This window comes from Dipteris shenzhenensis, chromosome 32, assembly GCF_047967505.1.
Source record: "Dipteris shenzhenensis isolate YYH24624 ecotype China chromosome 32, Dip_SZ_1.0, whole genome shotgun sequence".
Classification (NCBI taxonomy): domain Eukaryota; kingdom Viridiplantae; phylum Streptophyta; class Polypodiopsida; order Gleicheniales; family Dipteridaceae; genus Dipteris; species Dipteris shenzhenensis.
The window spans coordinates 27,630,574-27,654,109 of record NC_141627.1 but is presented as its reverse complement, the minus strand read 5'-3'; the positions used below and the strand labels follow the sequence as shown (position 1 = coordinate 27,654,109).

The 23,536-nt window shown below is 42.7% G+C and overlaps 1 protein-coding gene across 1 annotated transcript in view; it reads right to left on the bottom strand.

Annotated features, from left to right (window-relative positions):
- VTC4 (Inositol monophosphatase family protein) overlaps window positions 1-23,536 on the bottom strand; it is a 63,741-nt gene that overhangs the window by 28,241 nt on the left and 11,964 nt on the right. Inside the window, exons 3-7 of the mRNA XM_087370688.1 lie at window positions 16,817-16,872; window positions 16,666-16,716; window positions 13,859-13,939; window positions 13,664-13,767; window positions 13,132-13,216 (exon numbers count right to left, since the gene is read on the bottom strand). Of these exons, the coding sequence (XP_087226814.1) occupies window positions 13,132-13,216; window positions 13,664-13,767; window positions 13,859-13,939; window positions 16,666-16,716; window positions 16,817-16,872 (377 nt within the window). The remainder of the gene's footprint in view (window positions 1-13,131; window positions 13,217-13,663; window positions 13,768-13,858; window positions 13,940-16,665; window positions 16,717-16,816; window positions 16,873-23,536) is intronic.

Sequence of the window (23,536 nt, the reverse complement as noted above, 5' to 3'; positions counted from 1 at the left end):
CGTACAACAGTACCTGTGCCATCGTACGTCCGTACCTTCACCCATTCAGGACTGTATATGCGTCGTTGTACGTACGTACCTGCATACGGAAGGTGCTGTAACTGGTTTGTACACTCGTCGTACAAGGCTGTACCTGCGTCGTACAGTGGTCCGTACTATACCTGCGACGTACTGTCACGTATTTGCGACGTTGTACATCCGTACAGATCTGTACTAACACTCCGTACTTGCCCGTACAACAGTATGTGCATCGCCGTATAATCGTCGTACCTGTGATCCGTACATTTGTACCAACCTACATCCGTACAGTATACCGTACCTTCTCAGTATCTTCGCTGCACTTTGTACCTGCGCTATCCATACAGCTAGTACTTCTTTCAAGGTCTTTGTACACGTGTTCCACGTACACGGTCACATTCAGGACATTGGTATTTTTTTGGGGCTTTCAGTTCATTTCACCTTCTTTGGTTTGCAATCTCCTGCTATTTGCAGTACATTGGGTCAGATTACAAGACATTGAGTCACTTTTGCTGGATATTGAGTCAGATTTGCATACATTGGGTCACATTTGCAAAAATTTCAGCAAAATTTGAAGCTTTTCTGCATTTGCCCTCTTTTTGGCCTATTTGCTCTCAATAAATTTGGGGCTTTTGCCAGATTTGCTGTTTTTGCAGTGAACATTGCCTGCCACAGTCACATTTGGGTCAAATCTGCATTTGCCCTTTGATTTGGGTCGGAAATTTGCAGATATTTGCTGTCATTTTTTGGACAGCCAGCTTTTGCAGCGATAGCCTTGAGGCTTTTGGGTTTTCAGGTCTTTTTCAGGGTATCACATTTGCTATGGCTGGGAACAATCAAGATTTATTTGGAGTTCTTCGTGAAGATGATAAGTTGGATGGCACCGACTATCCGATGTGGTCTTATCTCATGAAACATATTCTAGTTGCAAAGCATTTGTGGAATATTGTTTTTGGGGCTGATTTGAGGCCAGCCAATGCTACAGTGGTTGCCTCTACTGCTGGTCCCTCTGCAGGGGGTACTCCTCCTGATGCCTCGTCCTCTAGCACTCGTGCTGCTGCTCTTCCAACTCAAGAACAGTCAAGATGGGATGCAAGAGATGCAAATGCACATTCATGTATTGCTTTATCATGCAAGAGAATCGTTATTCCACACTTCCGGTCTTGCAGGACAGCAAAGGATGCTTGGGATAAATTGGCTTCTCTCTATCAGATTCGCAATGAAGCTCGTGTTGCATATTTGAGAAGGCAATTACAGGAAGTCAGTATGAATGAAGGTGACTCTATGGATGCATACCTGACAAAGGTCAAGGACCTCATGGAACAGCTTGCCAACATTGATGAGGTGGTGCCAAATTCACAGCTTGTCAATACCACATTGAATGGACTGAAAGATACATATCAAGGGTTTGCTACAACCCTTCGATTAGTGGCCATGGGTAATCCAGACCACTATTCTTTTGATCAGCTAGTTACTTTGCTTTTGCAGGAAGAGCAAAGTACAGCTAATAGACAAGCCATTATTCCTGATCATGCATTTGCTTCACAGCAGACAAGAAGAGGCAAGGCTTCCAAGCTTATGGGCAAGCCAAAATCTGCGCATAGCAACTGCAATTCCTCCCATGCATCTAAAAATACAGCAGATAAGTCAAAGAAGAAAAGATGTAACTATTGTCGCAAGCCTGGACATGACATTTCAGAATGTAGGAAGCGCATTGCTTCGGACAAAAAGAAAGCAGGATTGACAGTTAATGCCTCACATGCTATTGAATCCCATGAGCCAGAAGATGCTTCACATGCACATGCTCTTCAGGATGATTGGGCATGGGCTATCCATTGCTCATTTGATCCCTCCAAAGCTGATGCATTCTTTACTACTAATGATGCTCAGTCCTGGTACTTCAAGAGTGGTGCTTCCAAGCATGTCACATCTTGCAGACGGTTGTTTCATTCTTTAGCTAATGCACCTCGAGGGGGGACTGTTACATGTGCTAATAATGCTTCAGAGTTGGAGATGTGCAGCTCACATCCATTTCAAGCCATCCTGTTACTCTGACAAATGTTCTTTTTGTGCCTGGAATTGAAGTCAACTTGATTTCAATTTCAGCAATTGCCACTTCAGGTTTCAGAGTTATTTTTTATGGCTACAGATGCCTAGTTTTTGATCTTCGTGATGACAATGCCATAGTTCTCACTGGCACTTTGCAAAAGGGGCTTTATCACCTTGATCATCACTCAGCTGCACTTTCTATTGAAACATTGGCTATTTCAGATTCACAGCTTGCTGAAACTCATCTTTGGCATGAGAGAATGGGCCATCTCAATTATAGAGCTGTTGCAAAGCTACATTCGCAGCACATGGCAAATGATGTACCTCAAACTCACACAGTTTCCAAACATGTGTGTGAGGGTTGTCTTTTGGGTGAGATGCATCGATTTCCTTTTCAAAAGAATTGTCTAAAACTCTCACAAAGGAAATTGCAGCTAGTCCATAGTGATGTCTGTGGCCCAATGAGGACAAATGCCATTGGGGGGTACAAGTATTTGATGACTCTCATTGATGATTTCACAAGATATTGCTGGATATATACTTTAAAAGCCAAATCTGAAGTTTTCTTAATGTGGTTGAGAATGAATCAGGATGCAAGCTTGTCACCCTCAACACAGATAGGGGGAGAGAGTATATGTCAAAGGAGTTTGATGCCTTTCTATCTTCACGGGGCATTACTCACTCATGTACTACTCTTTACACTCCTCAGTAGAATCCTGTTTCTGAAAGGAAAAACAGGTCCACAATGGAGATGGCCAAATGCATGCTTAAGGCCAAGTCTTCGCCCAATAAATTGCTTGATGCAGTGATGTGTGCCAACTATGTGCTGAATAGATCACCTACACGGGCATTGCAGACTATTACACCTTATGAAGCATGGAAAGGCAGGAAGCCTTCACTTTCACACACGAGAGTTTTTGGGTCTCTTGCATATGTTCATGTACCATCTCAGCTGAGACATAAGCTTGATGACAAGGCAATCAAATGCATATTTATTGGTTACAGCCAGGAGAGCAGAGGGTATCGGTTATACCAACCAAATACTGGGAAGATTATTGTCGGTAGAGATGTAATCTTTGCTGAACATTCAGCTTCTCCTCTTGTGGACTGCAAAGCTAAGCCAGATGTTGACATGTTTGATGCCTTTGAATCTTGGTTACCTCTGCCATCCTCAGAAGAGGACTTTGACCAGCAACATGAGCCTCCTACAGGCCCTCCACCAAGCAATAATCAGCCACTACCTCATGCTAATTTGTAGGTTTCTCTTCCAGCACAAAATGATCCCACTATTCATGATGCAGTCATTGAAGAAAGAGCTGTCAATAGACAGCAAAGGCAAGTTCCCAGATGGCTTCTTGATACATTGAGGGACAGCAAACAAGATCAGCCTTTTGCTGCCCGGACAAGATCAGGGAATAGACAGCATGGTCACTTTCTTGAGTTTGCACTCCTCGCTACAGCTTGCAATGAAGAGCCTTTGTGCCATAAAGATGCTTTTGACAGCAAAGAGTGGATGGATGCAATGAGAGCTGAGTTACATTCCATTGCTAAAAATGACACATGGGAATTAGTAGATCTCCCTCCATGCAAGCATGCCATTGGAACCAGGTGGGTCTACAAATTAAAAAGGAAATATGATGGCAGCATAGATCGATACAAAGCCCGTCTTGTTGCAAAAGGGTATGCCCAATAACAAGGCATTGACTTTGAGGAGACATTTGCTCCCACATCCAGGATTACTACCATTAGATGTGTCATTGCCATTGCAGCCCATCATCATTGGCAAGTGCACCAACTTGACATCAAGACTGCTTTTCTTCATGGGGATCTGTAGAAAGAAGTCTATGTCACACAACCTCCTGGCTTTGAGGTTGTTAATTCTAAAAATAAGGTATGCCAGCTTAGAAAAGCCCTTTATGGTTTGAAGCAGGCACCCAGGGCATGGTATGCCAAAATTCATGCACACTTACTATCACTTGGTTTTCATAATAGTCCCTCAGAACCCACTCTTTATGTCCGCGGGAGTGGATCTGATTTTTTAGTGCTGATTTTATATGTGGATGATATGCTCATCACGGGCCCAGATACTCAGCAAATTGCAGCTTTCAAGGCTGATTTGCAGCAGATTTTTGACATGTCAGACATGGGACAGCTCCACTATTATTTGGGCATTCAGTTTGCTCATGTTGAGGGGGGTATCATGATGTCTCAGTCCAAGTATATTGGACAGCTCCTTGATCGTTTTCAGTTTGAGGATTGCAAGCCAATCTCTACTCCAGTGGACCCTGGCTTCAAATTTTCAGCTCATGATGGGAGCCCACCATGTGATATCACTCGTTATCAGCAGGCTGTTGGATGCCTTATTTATTTATGTCATACCAGACCTGACTTACAATACGCAGTATCTCAGCTCAGCAGATTCATGCACATGCCCAGTTCACAGCATTGGCAGGCAGTGAAGAGAGTCTTCAGATATCTCAGAGGCACTCAGAATTTAGCCCTCTTCTATGGTGATTAGGGTTCACTTACCATGGATGCTTACACGGATAGTGACTAGGCAAGATGTTCTAACACCAGAGTGTCACATACTGGCAATTGTTTTTTGCTTGGCAATTCATGTATCTCTTGGCTCAGCAAGAAGCAACCAACAGCTGCCACATCTAGCTGTGAGGCTGAGTACAGGGCAGCTTTCACCGCTATAGTAGAGTGTGTTTGGCTTCGACAGTTACTTACAGATCTTAGTATTCGCCAGACATCCTCCACTATTGTCTACACTGACAGCCAGAGTGCTTTGGCCATTCGTAACCCAGTGTTTCATGCGCGTACCAAGCGTATTGAAGTTCACTATCATTATGTTTGGGAGCGGTTGTCAACAGGAGACATAGAGTTGTCCTATCTTCCCACAGAGGACAACATAGCAGATATGTTTACAAAGGCACTTCCTCATCCCAAGTTCGAAGTCTTTCGACAAGCTTTACACTTGGTTCCCTTTGTTACATGATCTGACATCCCTTGTACATTCATAGGTGGCTATATCCTTTTGGATGAACATGTGCCACCATGACCTGAAAATACCAAGTATTTTGAGACGTTTCCAGAGTACTTCAGCCCATCCCATGGAGGGGGGTTTGTAGGCCATCCTCTGGTGGTTCTAGTGATGCCCTATAGGCCATGGTATGAGCCTTGTATGCATAAATAAAGACACTTATAGTGCTAGTGTCTTTTAGGCCACATAGGACACTTAGTCCTAGGTCTAGGTACTTGTACCTTGTACTCCTTTGTTTTTTATTATCCAACTTTGACGTGATGGCTAAGGCGTTCATCATCGACTCTTTTGCTACCTGCACTCTCTCTCTCCTACTCGATCCTACAAAAAGTAGCAACCCTAACAGACTTCCCACCTTCTTTGAACTCCTTAGTTTTTGCTTTCTTACATGATTTCTTCTTCTTCTTCTTATGCTTAGGTTTTAATGACCTAGATGAAGAAGACGATGATGAGGATGAAGAGGTAGAACTGGAAGAGGAAAAAGAAGACCTTGAAGAGCTATGATCATGTCTAGCCTTCTTCCTAGGATGAGAACTCCCTTCTTGACTACTTCCTTTTCTCTTTTTGCTAGCACTTTCAGCATCCACCCTGGATTTTTTCATGCATGTCATGATGTACTTCCGCATTTGAGCTTGCTCTTGCGGCTTTCATTCATACTTAATGCAAGTAATCTTTTTGGAAAAAATAATTAATAAGGCTTCTTATTCTTCCTAGATATATCATCTGAAGAAAGAACAGGAACTATATTCAAGGATCACTTTTTAGCAGTCACCTTCTAGGTTGCTCTAGAAGAAGCTCTTTGCTGCTCTTCATCTGCATGAGGATTTACGAGCCTGCGAAACAATGGATCCCTCCTAGCTTCTACAAGCTGTGCCAGTAAATGTCTATAGGTTGCCTCAATCTTTGACTACACACTGTGCTCTTGCATGGCCTGGTCATTCCTAGCACTCTCCTCATGGGAGGGCATGGCATCCTACTGTGAAGCCATCTTTGCAACTTAACCTCAAACCCTCATAAGAGTGTATGTAACCAGAGCACTCAGCCTGGTTTTTCAAGATGAAAACCACCTCAACAAGAGGTATATTGAATCCACAAACTTGTGCCAGTAACTGGCTGTCACCTCAAAGCATAAACCACAAGGTTACTTGAATATCAACTCCTGTGTAGCCCCTTTTCTGGCCACTGCAAAAAGCGCTAAGAATTGTTAGAAACATGGTGAAGGGAGAGAGAGAGAGAGAGAGAGAGAGAGAGAGAGAGAGAGAGAGAGAGGGGGTGAGGAAATAATGCTCAAATGAAGACATGAAGGCGGCTCTTATTCATTCATCAATTGTGACAATATAAGTGAAGTACAAACCTTATATAGGCTACTCACTCACACACTAGCACCTAGTGCATATGGGATAAGTCCCATGATGACACGTGGCACTCACACAAGACTCACTCACATAAACTAGTACTAGATCACCTAGTACTTCACACTAACACATCACATCACCACACTCTTTGGCTATGATATCTCAATTGCTGTGTAGCCCCTTTTCTGGCCACTGCAAAAAGCGCTAAGAATTGTTAGAAACATGGTGAAGGGAGAGAGAGAGAGAGAAAGAGAGAGAGAGAGAGAGAGAGTGTGTGTGTGTGTGTGAGGAAATAATGCTCAAATGAAGACATGAAGGCGGCTCTTATTCATTCATCAATTGTGACAATATAAGTGAAGTACAAGCCTTATATAGGCTACTCACTCACACACTAGCACTTGGTGCATATGGGTAAGTCCCATGATGACAGGTGGCACTCACACAAGACTCACTCACATAGACTAGTACTAGATCACCTAGTACTTCACACTAACACATCACATCACCACAGTCTTTGGCTATGATATCTCCAACACCCCCCTTCAGAGCAAAGAGTGTGAGACCCAACACGCAAAGAGTAGACCGATCCCCCCTCCACCGCAATACTGCAAAGAGCAAGTCCAACTATCCAACACCTCCAGTGTGATAGTGACTTCTCAGTCAGGTTGCCACCGGCAAGGGCGGCAAACCATCACTAGTCATCCCCCCTTACTCTGAACTAGGGAACTGGGTGGTCAATACCATCAACCAAAGTAAAACACAATACAATCATTTTTTGGGGGACAACCCAGGGCAAAGTACCTCTTATTGACTCCAAATACATTTAATTTAGAGGGACAACTCTAGGCTGAGAACCTTTATTTGACTCAACACACAGCATCATTGATCATCATCTATCACCTTAGAGAGGGATAGTTCATGTAATATAGCACATAGAGCTTGCTCCTCAGGTCCAATAGATGTGGCATATATATTCTCGAGCTTGTCCAGTGTGTCCTTGGCTGAAGTAGTGAGGTCAAGATGATGTAGTAGTTTGGTAGCCAACCTCACACCAATAAGCGCTAGTGCCTTGTCATTCTTCTCATCCCAAGTTGAGACTTGTGCGAATTGATCTTCACCACGAGGGCGAGGCTCCATGACCAACTGAAGAACCAGCAAGTATGGCGGCTGGTCTAGGACTCCAAAACGCAATAGCAGCCTCCACGTGTGCAAGTGGACAGATATAGGTGGCTGTACGTGCTCCAAATACAAACCCTAATCAGAACACTGCAAGAATATGCTCCGAAATGCAGAACTGAACCAAAAATGGAGCTCTTGTGGTCGTAGTAACTGCTTGAATTGCTGCACCAGGTCCGAAAGCTGCAGAGTGGCTCACTAGGGCACCCCGAAGTGCAAAGGCTGGTCACCAATGTGCAAGGAGGCTCCCTACAACAGTTCCAAATGCTGTAGCAGGCCACCACAATAAGAAACGGCTGTTGTAGGTGATTTGGAAGCCAAGAAACTGCTCGAAAATGCCTTCAAATGACCGAAATGCTGCAGAGAAATCTGTCAAGTGTGGTCGACTACACCGCAGCAGTAATAAAGAGCTGTTCTTGGCGTTGAAAACCTCCAAAACAGCTGTGTTGAAGGCAGCTATGCAGAAGCAGTGCAGAAGCAGGTGGAAATTGCCTTCAAAGGCCTCGAAGTGCTGCCAAAGATGCTTGGAGGGTGTCAGCTCTGCTGCAGCAGCCTAGGAACCCTAGGTTTGGTGATGAAGAGCTTCAAAACGGCACCACACCTGCAGGCGCTTGTAGACCAGGGTACCGACAGTAGATAAAAGGTGCCTAGAGCAATCGAAATAGCCCGGGAATGACGCTACTGGAGGCGGTTATGGAGGCAGCAAGCTATGAAGGAGGCAGCTAGAGACGGAAATGAGCAGGCTGCATAGGAGAGGTGGCTGAAGCAGAATTAGGGTTGGGGCAAGAGTAATGAATTAGGGTTAGGGCAAGGGTGATGGCAGCTATGGAAGGTGGCTCTAATACCATGTTAGAAACATGGTGAAGGGAGAGAGAGAGAGAGAGAGAGAGAGAGAGAGAGAGAGTTAGGGTGTGAGGAAATAATGCTCAAATGAAGACATGAAGAAGGCTCTTATTCATTCATCCAAGTGTGACATTGTAAGTGAAGTACAAGCCTTATATAGGCTATTCACTCACACATTAGCACCTAGTGCATATGGGATAAGTCCCATGATGACACATGGCACTCACACAAGACTCACTCACATAGACTAGTACTAGATCACCTAGTACTTCACACTAAGACATCACATCACCACACTCTTTGACTATGATATCTCCAACAAGAATGGATCTGGTTACCCTTTCTCTGCTCAAAGACATGGGTCTTCTTTGCTTCAACAAATCTTTGATTTTTCTTCTATGTTTTCTGCTGATCTCTTACAGATTTTGACAGACAGATTGTATTGTGACAGGTGAAAATTGTCAGGAAAATTTTGGCTTTTTCATTTTTCAAGTGACTAGCTGGCTAACTAGAGTAACTGAACCAGACTAGGATCTGATTACGGGACTAGCCTAGTTTGGTTATTGTGATCTAGTTAGCCTAAACAGACTGGTTAGCTTTAACCAGGGTCAAGCTATCCATGGTCAGGTTGCCTAACCTAGCATGGGTTAACTGCAGATCTGCCACATCAACCAACTGCATGTAATACCACGGCAGTGACATGCCACATCAGCGTCTCCCAGCGTCTGCCAGCGTTAGTGCCACATCACTACACATGTGCACCATGTCATCACACGCGTGTGGCGCCACGTCACCCTAGAATCAGAAATCCTTTGACAACAAGAAAGCCGTCCAGAATCTTCAGGTCAAGTTGTTGCGTGACGACCCCTATTTGTCGTTCAGCGCAATAACCTAAAAAACGACAATGCTTGCCGTATACGTCTGTCTGTACAGTATCACAAGACCCCGATGGCCGATTTTGTAGCGCGTGCAAAGTTTGAAGCTCTGGCAATCCTACTGGTGAATTGAGGCGGACCTGCAGCACTCCAGATCAAGGCATCGGCTCAAACGGCCCACGATGATCATGAATTCTTGTAGCCTTAGCAATAGCTCGTCACGGGAGTCTCTGCTCAATTTCTATTCGAAGGCTTCATCAATTTCACACAACGGGGAGTTCTCCGTGAGAAATTCGTCAGAGATTTCTCACTTTACATCGGAGAATTGGCCATCGAAATAGCATGGAAACTTCAAGCAGATGGCAGTTGATCGCCATTCTTGGTTCCCAGAATTCCACGAAACCAAGCATCGCCTGCCACCGTAACTCTCCCAAAAGCTTTTTAGGATCGAAATCTCTTCAAAAAAAGACCCAAACTGAGCTCTGATACCAATGAAACCCAAATTTGCTCAGAGATGAATATCACTTCGTAGCTACGCTCAGCCTCTCTCTATAAAATTCACCACGTCATAAAACTTTTGACGCATGAAATCGTAAGAAAATCTCACCCCCTTAATCAATCTCTTGCGCTCTTTCTCACACAATCTCTTTTCCCTCTCCTTCTTTGCCCGTCGCCCATCGCTCTGCCCGTCGCCCATCGCTCCTACTTTGTCCGTCACTCCTGTTTGTCACTCCCATCGCCTGCCCGTTTAGCCTGAGCTACAGCTAGCAATGTGGCTAGCTAACTAGCTAGCTGCGCCACTAGCAGCCAGCCAACAGCGCCGCCAGCAGCAGAACCGCCACCAGCAGCACCGCCGCCAACAACAGTTCATTCACTTCACATCTCCAACAGTCCCTCGTTGATCACTTGTTCTCTACTCCCTGCTCACCTCGCAGCACGCTCCTAGGTTCTCTAGCCCTGAGTTGGGCTAAACCCCGAGCCCAACCCGGGGGTTAGGTTCAAGCTAGGGGGTTCTACAGAAATAGCCAATATGGAATGGCGTACCCTCTCCAAAAAATCCCCCTCTAACTCCATCAGCCTCAACTATCAGGAGTCAATACTCTACAGTTGCAAACATGACACCCTCTCCGTATGCATGCAATTACCAAAAATAAGGGTCCAAACTACCCATCATTGGGCAACATGAACAGATTTATTATTTACAGCAAGAAGTCAGAGAGTTAAGGCTTGAGCTGGCATAAGTAAAAGCCCGGCTTAAGTTCTAGAGGGACCTGGCAAGCAGGCAGTAATTGCTGCTCCCTGCTCACCTCACAGCACACTCCTAGGTTCTCTAACCCCGAGTTGGGCTAAACCCTAGCCCAACCCGGGGGTTAGGTTCAGCTAGGGGGTTCTACAGAAATAGCCAATATGGAATGGCCTACCCTCTCCTCCAAATCCCCCTCAACTCCATCAGCCTCAACTATCAGGAGTCGATACTCTATAGTTGCAAACATAACACCCTCTCCGTATACACGCACTTACCAATAAGAAGGGTCCAAATGATCCATCATTGGGCAACATGAACATATTTATTATTTACAGCAAGTAGTCAGAGAGTTAAGGCTTGAGCTCGCATAAGTAAAAGCCCGACTTCAAGTTCTAGAGGGACCTAGCAAGCAGGCAGTAATTGCTGAGGTTGTGAATTCATGTAAGAATTCTCCTCCTACTCCTCAACTAGTCTCTACAGTCAAAGATATGGTTCATACTAAAGTACAATCAATCAAGAAAGAAGTGATTGAGGAGTTCGACACAAAGGCAAACAAGACTGATATCCAAGAAGAGATCACAAAATACGAAGCCAAACGCGATAATGTTGGATATCCCCTCCCTCTTTAAAGTCGGAGCCCGGCCAACAGGGGTTAGTGTAGCCCTTGTTAGGCACAGAGCTATGACCAGGAGACGTCCCAAGGCCGCACCCGTGAGTGGCCGACAGTACTCTATCGCCGATTTCATGCCTCCATTGCCTCATCCACCCTGATGTCCTGATGACGATGAGATTGATATATAGTCGACCACCGACATGACTATGTTGTACTTAGTAATATACCTAGATGAATCCAGGAACATTCCCAAACTCATCCTCTAAAAACACAACATAGTGCAGTTTCAATCTCATGATAGTCACTCACAAGGTTGAAAACCATAAACTCCATCATGCATAGCAGGGACTAGCTACTATGACATCCCCACTGACGTCATCAGCGCCCAACAGTGGGTGTAGACCATAGTATAAAAATATGCTCTCACTCATACAAATCCACACACCCACACATACTCGAGCATCCATTTATACAAAGTCTTCGTACTAAGTTTCTGTCGGCACTCCGGAGGTGAAGGGCAGACTCAGCCATGATGAAGGCTAGCACTAAAGGAGAAGGCTAATCAAAAGGTAGTCCAAAATCTCTTCATTCAAGCTACAACTGCTTGTGAAGTCTAAACATTTTCATTTTAGTCTCTCCCCAACGAGCATCTAAATCTAAATCTAGCTGATAGGGCAACGCACCATTTAAGATAGAAAGAATTATCACAATACCAGCAGGCCGCAACTTGGACGAAAACTTCACAAGGTGAAATTTGCATGTCCGCTAATACGGCAGAAGCATATACCTAGATGAATCCAGGCGGTATATTATGAAATCCGAGGAAGATACCATTGTCTATTCAGAAAGGGATTTGGCCCACTCCGTAGGGTGATGGAGTACGAAGATAAAAAATGCTTGGGTTTGTTTTTATCAGAGCTCAAGCGACATAGAGAGACTTTGTTGGGAGACAGACAGCCAAGACCAGCCCCACCCAGGCAAAGTACACTCAGAGACTTCTTCACTGCCAGCACCTCAGCTAGTTTTATGCCCTCCCTGCCATCAGAAACCCCTGGCGCCACCACCACTTTATCACACACAGGCAGATTGCCACACTCTAGTGGTGTGATTTTGGACCGAGCCATCGCCATATCCAGGTCACGGAGGCCCAGGTCCCCAAGACCTCGTGCCCGGCACCCATATCTTCAGCAGACCCGTGCCATCATTGCCAAACACCGAAAACGTGTGGCACCGAGTTATGAGATCCTAGAGCTGCCCATGGTTGGGATTTTTGACATAAGAAGAGTGCAACCTTTTTATTGATTAGCTTTTTGCCTATGCTGATCAATTGGTACTTCTAGTAAATACTTGCTTGGTATTTCATTAGTTTTGGGTCACTTGCAGTCCCTCTGACTGTAAGTACCTTTAGTAGCTCTCAGCCTTCAGCTTATTTATTTTGTTGTTCTCTTTGATGAGACAATACTAGCAGATGTATCAATTGTTTTAGTCTCATAGGCTGTTTGGCCTTTTAGAGACGTTAATATATATCTATCTATCTATCTATCTCCAACACACACCTTACATGTCAACAATATCTATGCCAATGTCACTACAAACGTCGACAATAAACTCAAAATATTATAAAGTGCTTATTTTGCTTCAGCATCGTATGTTGCCACTAGTATCAACCCCTCAAAACCATAAGGGCATGGATGTCAAATTTTCAGATTTTTTAAAGGTTTGTCTTATGACCTCGCTACAAAGTTGTCTATACTAAAAAAGGTTTGACATAGGAACATCCATGAGAGAGAGACTTGTCTCTTGTAATGCAAATTTTGTTATAGATTTACAATGATCCAATTTTATAGCCATACAAGCAAAAGTAATTTTTGTTACTTTATAGCAATACTAAGGTGTTATGATGTTTGCACCTCATCTAGTATTGGATTGTAGACAACTCCAACTATAGGCAATTTCCCAATTGTCAACCCAATTGAAACGCAAACGAATGGAAACCTGTCCAAAACCAGGACACAAAGCCATTAAGAGCCAATGCATTCTTCAAGTATTTAAAATAAAAAGAGAGATTCATTACAGCCAAGCCATTAGATAAGACTACAATATAAATTAAATTATTTGAAACATGAATGAAAGAGCAATATGAGTGAGGGGAGGGGGAGCAGAGAGAGAAAAAAAGACAAAAGGAAGGAGTAGTTTAGAAGAGGCATGAAACAAAGTTAAAAGCAAAAGAGAAAATAACTTAGCAAGCAAAGCTTATGCTTATGTCCAAGCATAACCTGCAATATGGGTTTTGAAAATTTCCAGAAATCCTTTGACATCAATGGGAAAAACAGGTAAATCTAACACCTAGCTTTCAAATTCTCAAAAATATAATGATTCTGAAGGTGATTTTCAATATATAAGCACAAAATTAACCACCAAATTCATGTCTGAAACTTCAACCTGTGTACAAAATTCGTGGTCCCATCCAAAGGATCAACTATCCACGTCGGTATGTCTGTGAGTTCAAAAGACCCCAAAAGAGCTGTATTTTCTTCTCCTATGAACTGCCATTAGAAGAAACGACATCAACTAAGACACTAAGACAATGTTAAGGAGTTAATTGTAACAAGCTCAATATTAGCAGTAATAACTTACCTCATGGTCAGGAAACTTTTCTCTGATACATTGAAAGATCAACGTCTCGCAAGCTTTGTCCGTCTCTGTGACAAGATCAACCTGAAACGGCCCACCTATAACTTCATTCATCATGGAAACTTCAAGTACGACATGGTCTATACAATCAAAAGAGTGCCTCCAATCTTAGGAAAGAAACAAAAATAATAATAGAATCCATTTCACTACACATTGCCAAGCATAGATATAGGGAAGGATGAAGGGAGGTGACAAATTGGTATTGGGCGCTTGGAGCAGGAAATATGAGCAATTCCTTCTTTAGGGATTTGGCTGTTCAAGATAGGAGATATTGGATCAGGAGAGTAACAGGAAGATTAGGGAAGGAAACGTCCTGCAGGGTTAGCCAAAAAGCTGAAAAGAAAATATAAAGCTACTCTAGAAATCAGAAAGCTACAGAAAGCAAATTGTGTACATGCTGACGTGTGGTAATCTCCATGACACATCTATCCTTACAGAATATTTGATAATTTGATAAAGTTAACTTAGGATTGACCTACAATTACTAAAGCTCAAATACTAGGCTAATGTCTCCGAATTTAACTACACTTTCCCAAAGTGTTCTAACATATGTCAGTGCTCTAGATCATAAGTGTGCCTAGAGCAAGATGTGTGACTGTTGTTTTCCTTGATCAAATGTCATGGAGACCATATTCACTAAAACTCACATGGAGTCCCCTCATTACTTTGTTTCTCCCCCATCACTAGCAAGGCTCACCCCCCAAGCCATTGAAAAGTGATAGTAATTAACTAGTCAGTAGCCCTTGCATTCTCTGTGCATGTTGATATAATAATTTGGTCTAGGGTGATCTGGTTATGGTCTCTATAAGAGCAAGGTTGAGTGTCTGTATCACTGTAATCTCTACATGCACTAGCCTCTACTCATGAAACAAAACATCAAACCTGAAGATGAGAGTAATCTTTGAATTGATTGTGATGACCTGATCGTGCAGATTTTTGTCAGAAAAGGAAACCTCAATACAAATTAATAGCACATGCACAAAATAAAATGAATGAAGAAACTTATATAACAAAATATATAAAATAAAACGTTACTGGATGTTATGGTTTTGCATAATCTTTACAAAACTTTGAATGTTTATTATGTTCAGTGAGGTCAAATTGTACCTCTTGGAAAGTAAATCGTTGCTCTTTTTACTCATCTTGGCCAAATTGTCAATATACTACTCTTGCTACCCACTCCTGCTATTTGCAATTTCTTCTTGCTCGTCTCCTACTCCTCCCACATGTGCGATTTGACCTCCAAAGCTCTCCCTCTATCTCCAGTTGACAAAATTGCATTAGCTAACCTCTCTGCATCTCTTATTTGCCATGGAGTCATCCACTTACTTCCCAGTATTTTCCCAAAAAAGATTTTGACCTGTTCTCCAGGGTTTGTACCCCTTTGGATGAGATGGGGAATGAGAAAACTGTACATGGCGCTTTTGAGAGACAAAAGCTAGCAAAGTTTCCTCTAAAAATTCTCACACACATAGATCTTGTATTAAATTGATCAGAACTATTATGTACCTATGCTAGGTTAGTTTTGATCAACTCAACCTGTGAAGCAGCATTAAGATTGGAGTTTTATGTCCCTTGAGGGACTACCTGTTTTGCCGGGTCATAGGCAGTATTAATGACTCATGGGGTGGTCCCTTTTCTTCTCAAAGGAAGATTCCAATCTGCTTTGCCAGATTTGTACTCTTTTTGGATGAGTTAAAATATATTATTACCCTGGCATGAGAAGGATGCACACACAGCTTGGATGATTCAAAAAATATATTATCTTACTGATGCTGAGAAGAGAACACGTCAAGAAGAGGCTCTCTCTGTGATGTAGAATACATATGAGAGATTCAATTGTGATGTCAGAATACTAAATTTTCCTTTGCCAGACCAGTCCCCCTTGCCTGCAATCTGGCCAAAGAAGCTTGGAAAGTAATAATGACATGAAAATGGCCCTTTTCAAAGAAGTCAGGAGTCAGCGTGCATAATCCATATGCACCTTGCTAGCTGAAACTAGCTTTTACCTTTCAAAAGGAATTCACCCATTTCATAAATACATCACTCAGTGTAATTGTAATTTGTAACCTTAATAACCATCCCATGCTTCCTAAGAGACCACTTATGAGGTTTAAAAGACCATTCATTGTAGTATTTCTCTCTTCCTCTTTATGGGATATGTCGTTGGCAAATCAATACCTACCTTAGACTTTGAATGTAGCTGTATGTTATGATATGATGTACTTTATGACAGAATTTCCGGTATCTCATCACCCCTATCCAGTCTCTGATGAATGTACTGAATAAATTTGAATTTTATTCCCTCAAAATCCTCAAAAGAAAAAAGCAATTGACCCCTGCTTCTCACTCATCATAGAGTTAGAAGCTTGTATCTCTGACCACTATCTCCTTCAAGTAAAGACTCATTACATTATTTGTAACTTGTACTCACCCTTAAGATAAAATGTGAGAGAGTCAGAGCCAGTGATACGTTGAAACCTTCCAAAGGCAACTGAGTACATTTCTTTACTATGCTATATGAAATGTCAAATGGCTGTACAAGTCAAGACTGCCTCCCAGAAATCCCATGCTTACGGTTTGTGCAGCCACCCTGTTGGCATCACATTGCTTTCACATAACCCCTTACAAGAATCTTCTTTTATAACATTTGAAAGCTACAAAAGAGCAGCAAACGAAGGGGCATGAGGGGGAGAGAGGGAGAGCATTCATACTAATAAAAGAAAAGGGGATCAATGATAATGTTTTACCTGTCCCTTGTGCTCAACTGTCTTCACTCCATGAAAATTGTCCAAAATCACCTAGATTTCGGAAAAGCATTGATCAAATAATAAGAGGACATATACAATGCTTCATAGTCTATAGATAGATAGACTCTTTAAAACATAGCAGCCACTTTACCTTGCCAGCTTGCTTGGCAGCATCTATTGCCACTGATAAAAATTGATCCAGCTGAGCTGAAACATGCATACATTAAGTTATGCCAATGATGCAGCACACTGATAACAACAAGAAATGGGCTTCAAAATTCAAGCATGCCAAGAAATTAGCAATATAAAATGAACTGCCATTGATTTATCCTTTCTCAAGACATAGCTAAGATAGCATCTGTGCTTTGAAATCAATAACAGCTTTCATTACCACAATCTTGTGTTTAAGAGAATTCAACAGACTTCAAGGAATTCATTTTCTTCTTGAATTCATAGCTAATGTAGCAGAGAGTGTGATGGAAGGCAGAAGAAAGGGCAAGCAATCACACATCGTGTTCCATATACAGATAAACCTTAGAATGCCTGCAAATGCTGCCATTAGATGGTGCAAGCCATGCCTCATGTGGAGATGCCACCAAGACATGTATGTGTTTTAGGAAAGATGCATCGGAATGCTTTTCCTACAGATGGATGAAGGTTCTAAGTACAGTAAACGATACCTATGGTTTTCTTGCACAAGCTTCAAGAAAACTTCTTGAGCGTACCTGATAATTGATCATTGCTACTCTTAACCATAAGAATATTGTAGATTATAGCATCTTTGACTAAATATTCTAGCTCATTACAAGATATCTTTATAGAGTCCTAGACACGGTTTTAAGTGCCCAGGTTTGTTGCTATATGGGCACCTTTGGCTGAAGCACCCTACAAGAAGAGTATCTAGAGCTCGTACTTGTTGCTCTATGGGCACTTTCAGCTCAATAACTATATATGAAGACAGCTGCCCTGTAGACACCATTGTCCACCATATTTACTTCTAATATTGATAGCCTTTAGTAGCTTACGATGCCAGACCTTGGCCAGATGTATAATATCATTGGCACAAGATCACTGTACAATATCTGTAGAGAGTCATATATTCTAGCAAGCAGCAACACACATCCTTGTATAATGAGCATCTTCAGCTCTACCTTGAGGAGATACTCTATCATTCACTGTTTACTCTATCATTCACTGTAATGTACTGCTGTCGTGGATGAAAAATTCACGGTTACGAATCTTACAAGCTGGATCTAAAAGCATACCAAATAGCAGTGCATGGCCAATAATTTGCAGTGGCATTCACATGAGGTCATGCTAGGACATGCCGCCACATAGTGATAAACTATGTGGTGGCATGTACACCACTACTGTTGACAAGAAGTATGAAAAGTTGTGATGAAGAGAAATCAGCTCAGTAAATGCTTTAAATTCTCTATAAATTATGATGATTGAGAGAAGGAAGCTCTTGCAATCGATTGTGCATATAGTCCCCATATTATAAGTTTATATGTATAAGATGTACACGCTTAGCCAAAAGCTAAATACTGACAATGTTAATGTGTTTGGGAATAGAGTCAACAAGAGAGTTTTAACACTGTAAAGAAGGCAGTGGCCTCTGGTCTGTTGTTAACAATTGTTGATCCCCAGAATCCATTTTTCCTAGAAATCGATGCAAGTGGCATTGCGTTAGGAGAGGTTCTTCTCCAAGAGGGAAGGCCAGTCGCCTTTGAAAGCAAGAAGCTTTCTCCCTCTCAACGTAATTGGCCATCTCCCGAACAAGAAGCATGGAGACATTGCCTATATGGTTTAGAGTTTTACGTGGATGTGGATGACTTGAGTGGATGTGATCACCTAGCTTCGGTCCCTAAAGAGACATGACATGGACACTTGATCACATAGTATACAAGGCTCTAAAAGCAAAAAGCTCTGACTCGATCTCCCTATAGCCACATAAAGTGCAAATGCTCTATCCGCCCACTCTCAATGCGGAGTCCGTGTGACGAACCTCAAAATTGCCCGACCGATATCCTCAAGCAATAGGGGAGATGGATCCGTGTGTATCCGGATTAATCAATGAAGCCCTCTACTAAGATCCGCAAGCAATGGTCTATGTTAAGCTGAGCTTCACAGTAAGCTCACAGGGTGCCAACCAGGTCCTAGATATGTGTATATGTAAGAGATCCTCTCAAATAACTTGGTTCACGTCATGATTCGTGAGAAGGACGGAGGGGGCCTCAATGATGTATTGAAAGGGGGTAATCTGTCTATGTGGAGCCCCAGGCTCTCAAACCATTTACATGTGCACACCACCACCTCTACTCACCCTCAACTGCCAAAGCCATGGATGAGGATAAGGCCAACCATGGTAGCCTATGTCGCCTCGTACTGCGACATGCATACTCCCTAGAGCGATAGAGATACATGATAAGCTCAAATGTTGCATTAGGCTGTAGTAGCAGGGATGTTCCAAACTCAATAGGACTATCTGATGCGGGACCGAAGGCTTACCACGGATCATGCATGAAAGCATGAGAACCTGATGCCTCTCGACTCGAGTCCAATCTGTCTCTAATAGGTCTAGTCCCCAACAAGGGCTGCCAATAAGGGAAACTCAAAAAGTAGACGGGTTCGTCCTGAGCCTTTGGCCTAGGCTATTGTGATTAAACCGGGTAGTAGATGACCTGGCATCTAGAAAAGGCCAAACTTATGCAAGATATACCATAGAAGATAATATGCTAAAACATAGTGACAAGGTAGTTATACCTAGTCAGGATGATTTCAGGCAGAGGGTCGTTTGACAGTGCCATGATAGCCCGCATGTGGGGCTTCCAAGAGTCTCATGAAACGAGATTTCTTTTGGCCAAAGATTAGAAAGCATATTCATGAACATACAACACAATGTTTCTTGTGTCAAGTGAGCAAAGTAGGGCAGATGAAGCAACCAGACCTTTTGCAGCCCTTGGAGATACCATCAAGTAAATAGGAGAGCATTTACATGAACTTTATTGTTAATTCGCCTATGATAGAACGTGGATATGATTCTATCCTTGTGGTGTTGACCGTCTTACCAAGATGGCTCACTTCATCCCAACTAGGGAGTCAAGTGTCCTGCAAGTAGCGAATTTGTTTATTAATCATTTCTTTTGTCTGCATGGATTACCATGATCCATAGAGTCACATAGGAATGCTAGATTTGCCAGTCACTTTTGGACTACAGTGTTTGAGACACTAAGGACCGAGTTGGGAATGAGAAGTGGGGATCACCATGAAACAAATGGCCAGACGAAGAGAGTCAACCAAATTTTAGAATATATGCTAAGAGCATATGTATCACTGAGGCGACGTACATGAAACAAGTGGTTGCCATTGTTGGAGTTTGCCTATGATGATAGAAAATATTCCTCTACATGAACAGGTCCGCTCGAGTTGAACTATGGGTCAAATCCAACTACGGTGGAGAAAGTGCCTTGTGCCGCGACTATGTTATTTAGATGCGGGAGATCCTAGCACTCGCAAGAGCAAACGTCTGTCAAGCTATGGATAGAGCTAAGACGTATGAGGATGAAAATAGATGTTTTAGATAGTTTAATGAAAGAGAATTTTTTTCTCTCAATATGCCTTCACACTCCAAGTCTTTGACTGTAGGAGAGTGTGCTAAGTTACACCTCGATATTGTGGGCCATGGTTAATTCTAAAAAGGATAGGCGAGGTGGCCTATGGATCACAATTACCACAAAGTCATAAGGTGCACCTATTGTTTCATGTTTCTTGTTAAAAACGCTTTTGCACCCAGGTGACTCACTAATCAAGGGCGTTGTTTATGTTTCAGGAGATATAGGATAATGCAAGGCACAAATCAACAAGATTCTTTGACCGAGAAATAATGCAAGCACATCAAAAGATACCCACAGTGTTGGTTGCATGGTATGGTTTACCTCTATCTAAGGCTACTTGGGAATCCGTGTACCAAATGCGTAGAGCATTTTCAAATTTGATCATCGAGAACATTGATGCCTGAAGAGGGAAGGAGTGTTATGCTCAAGTCAAGATAGCATGACCTCAAAAGAGTCATTCAGCATTATGATGTACATCTGTATTGCATTTGTGTCTGCTTCATGTATATGGTCATTAGGTTTAATGCCAAGGTCGTCGGTGGGGTGAATGGTGCGACTAGATGGATCTAAGGCCAAAGCCTAGGTGCACCTAAGTGTGAAATGCAAGGAATTAAATGTTTTCCCAAGAAGGGGTAAATTATCGGACATGTCGCATCTAAATCCATCTAGGGAGATGACGCTCCACATGAGACAACATCGAACGAGAATGAAGTGAGATTGTCGCCATTCTTTTTCATAGATGTTGGCTGGAAGGATAATCTGTGGCCATCACTCACGATGTTTTGGATAGTGAAGTGAGATTTGTTTTTTTTCTTGTTTCACCTGCCATCAAATTGTTTCACCACCACCTACTTATTACTAAGGTCCAACCTAGGTCCTAGGGTTAGTCACTTGGGTTAGATTAGACAACTCAGTTATGTTAATGTCAACATAGCTAGGATTAGACCTAACTCAGATTGGGTTAGATTACCCAAGGTTAACTCAAGTCATGTTAGATTAGGTTAGGTGGAGGTGTCTTATTTGTCTTTTTTTTTTTTTTTTTGCAAGTAGTAGTAATAGTGCTAAGTGGCCTACTAGTCCTGCATGTCCTAACACTCATAGATAGGTGTTCCAAGGTTTTAATATTAAAAACCAGAAATGTTAAAGGGCTTTCACAACCACCTTTCATGACTCGGTATAGCATTCTCTATACGTCTGAGTACTTTCCAGTCGAATGAGGCCACTATCTAGTTTACAATCTTTGCACCCTTGCATGCGGAACCATCTATTTTGGGCCAACCCATTGGTGTAACATCTAATGAATGCACGTCCTGTTACCACACCAGCCAGTATGCTTGGAGATGAGGGGAAGAGAGGTCAATCCTTCTCTCAGTATTTTCGTACACAACCTGCACATCAAGATGGATTTGGCAGGAGTGTATAGCCGGGAGTTCATGGTCCTACTATGCCACCAATGAGAACATACAACCACACACAACCCGTGCATGTAACCAAAGCCCCCAGATTTCAGCAAGGTGTTGGTCCAGGACAGCATCCCATGCATCAAATTGGAGGCTCCACATTTCAGCAGCGTGTTGGACAGCAGCCAACTATTGATGATATGATGTCCAAGGCTTTACGCTCATACCGTGCCTTACCTCTGCACATCAATGACAATATGCCATTCCATCATTATGTGAAATTAACGCATGATGATGTCTGCATGTTCGAGGGTGGATTCTGAAAGATGTCAAGGATAAGCTCACAGTGCATAAGTTTACGGGTGACACATGCACCCCATTGAGCTGGAGGAATGGCTCACGACAATGGAAGAGTACGCCCGCTTCTAAGCCAAGTAGGATGAGAAGCACATCATATTCGTATAGATCCATTTGCAAGGCTGTGCTCACACATGGTGGAGGTACATGAGGGACTCTCCACAAAGACCCACCACATGGGCACAGTTTAAGGGGCTGATGCTAGTACTGGAGTAACAATTGGCTGATTCTTATTCAGTATCACAAACTGGCTCGGTTCCAGCTCGGTTAAGAGTACTTGGATGCTTTCCCTCTTTGAACATGGCATACCTAAGAGGGGAAAGTTGTTGTGTTTCATTTGGGAGTTGCATCCGTCCCTAGCCTCCAATGCCCCCTCCTTTTTATTCAGGGCTTCAATCCCTCCCTAGCCTCCAATGTGAGGGCTAATGAGCCCATAGAGTTGAGCAAGCTGCCAATCTCATGGAGGTATTCGAGCCCAAGTATCCTAACAGGTACAAGCAGGCTACAGGCAGAGCATATACAGGACTGCATTGGAGGCTAAGAAGAGGCCCAACATGATTGAGTGGCACAAACAGAAAGGTTGTAACAGCCCAATTTCCCAAGTACCTAACAATATCAAGCAGCAAATGCCTTATGCAAGGTCTTATGGGCATCCTGATGCAAAGTGAGGAGGTTAGCCTAACGTTGTACCAAAAAATTTGAGAACCTTGATGTGACTCACGAAGGACAAGTGAAGCACATGAGTCAATGACAAACTCTAGATGGAACTGGTTATGAGTTTCCTTTTCATCTAGGTGGTACTACTCTGCTTGGTGGCATACCCATAACACACATAAGGTTCAGCCCAATGGGGATGTTCCACTCCATACTCCTAGAGCTGCTTTGTTAGAGTCGTGCTTATGCGAAAGAATAACTTAATAAACTTAGAATTTTAGAATTTCCACGATTTTCAAATAAAAAAACTGTTCACACACACATATCCATATATCTCATATGACAAAAAGAAAAATAAGAAAGAAAGAAGAGACACCGACACACCCAAGTGGGTGTGAATAGGTTCACCCCCCAACTGGGTATGCTCAATTGTATTTAATATTCGTGATGCTGAGTCCAATCAAAATTTGATACAGATTTTTGGACCAAACCTTGAGGACTTTTGACTACAAGCCCTAGACCAAAATAATGATTCTTTTAGGAGACTAGACTCAAATACAACTATATTTTTGGAATTTCCAAGAAAGTAACCACTCGCAGCCCCTAGTTGAACCTAGGTGACAAGGGCCACGATTGTAGCTCCAATCTTTCTCTTGAACCTTGATCGAAGGAGAGAGATTAGGATTGAAATTTGAAAGCTTTCTAGGCACTCTCAGAAGAAAAACTAAATCTAAAAATAAGGAAGTAGTTTGGCAAGACAGTGCATCAATTTGGTTGCACCCAAACGCAGCAAGGTAGACAGAAATATGGCGATCAGATTTGCAGCAATATGACATCCTGCAA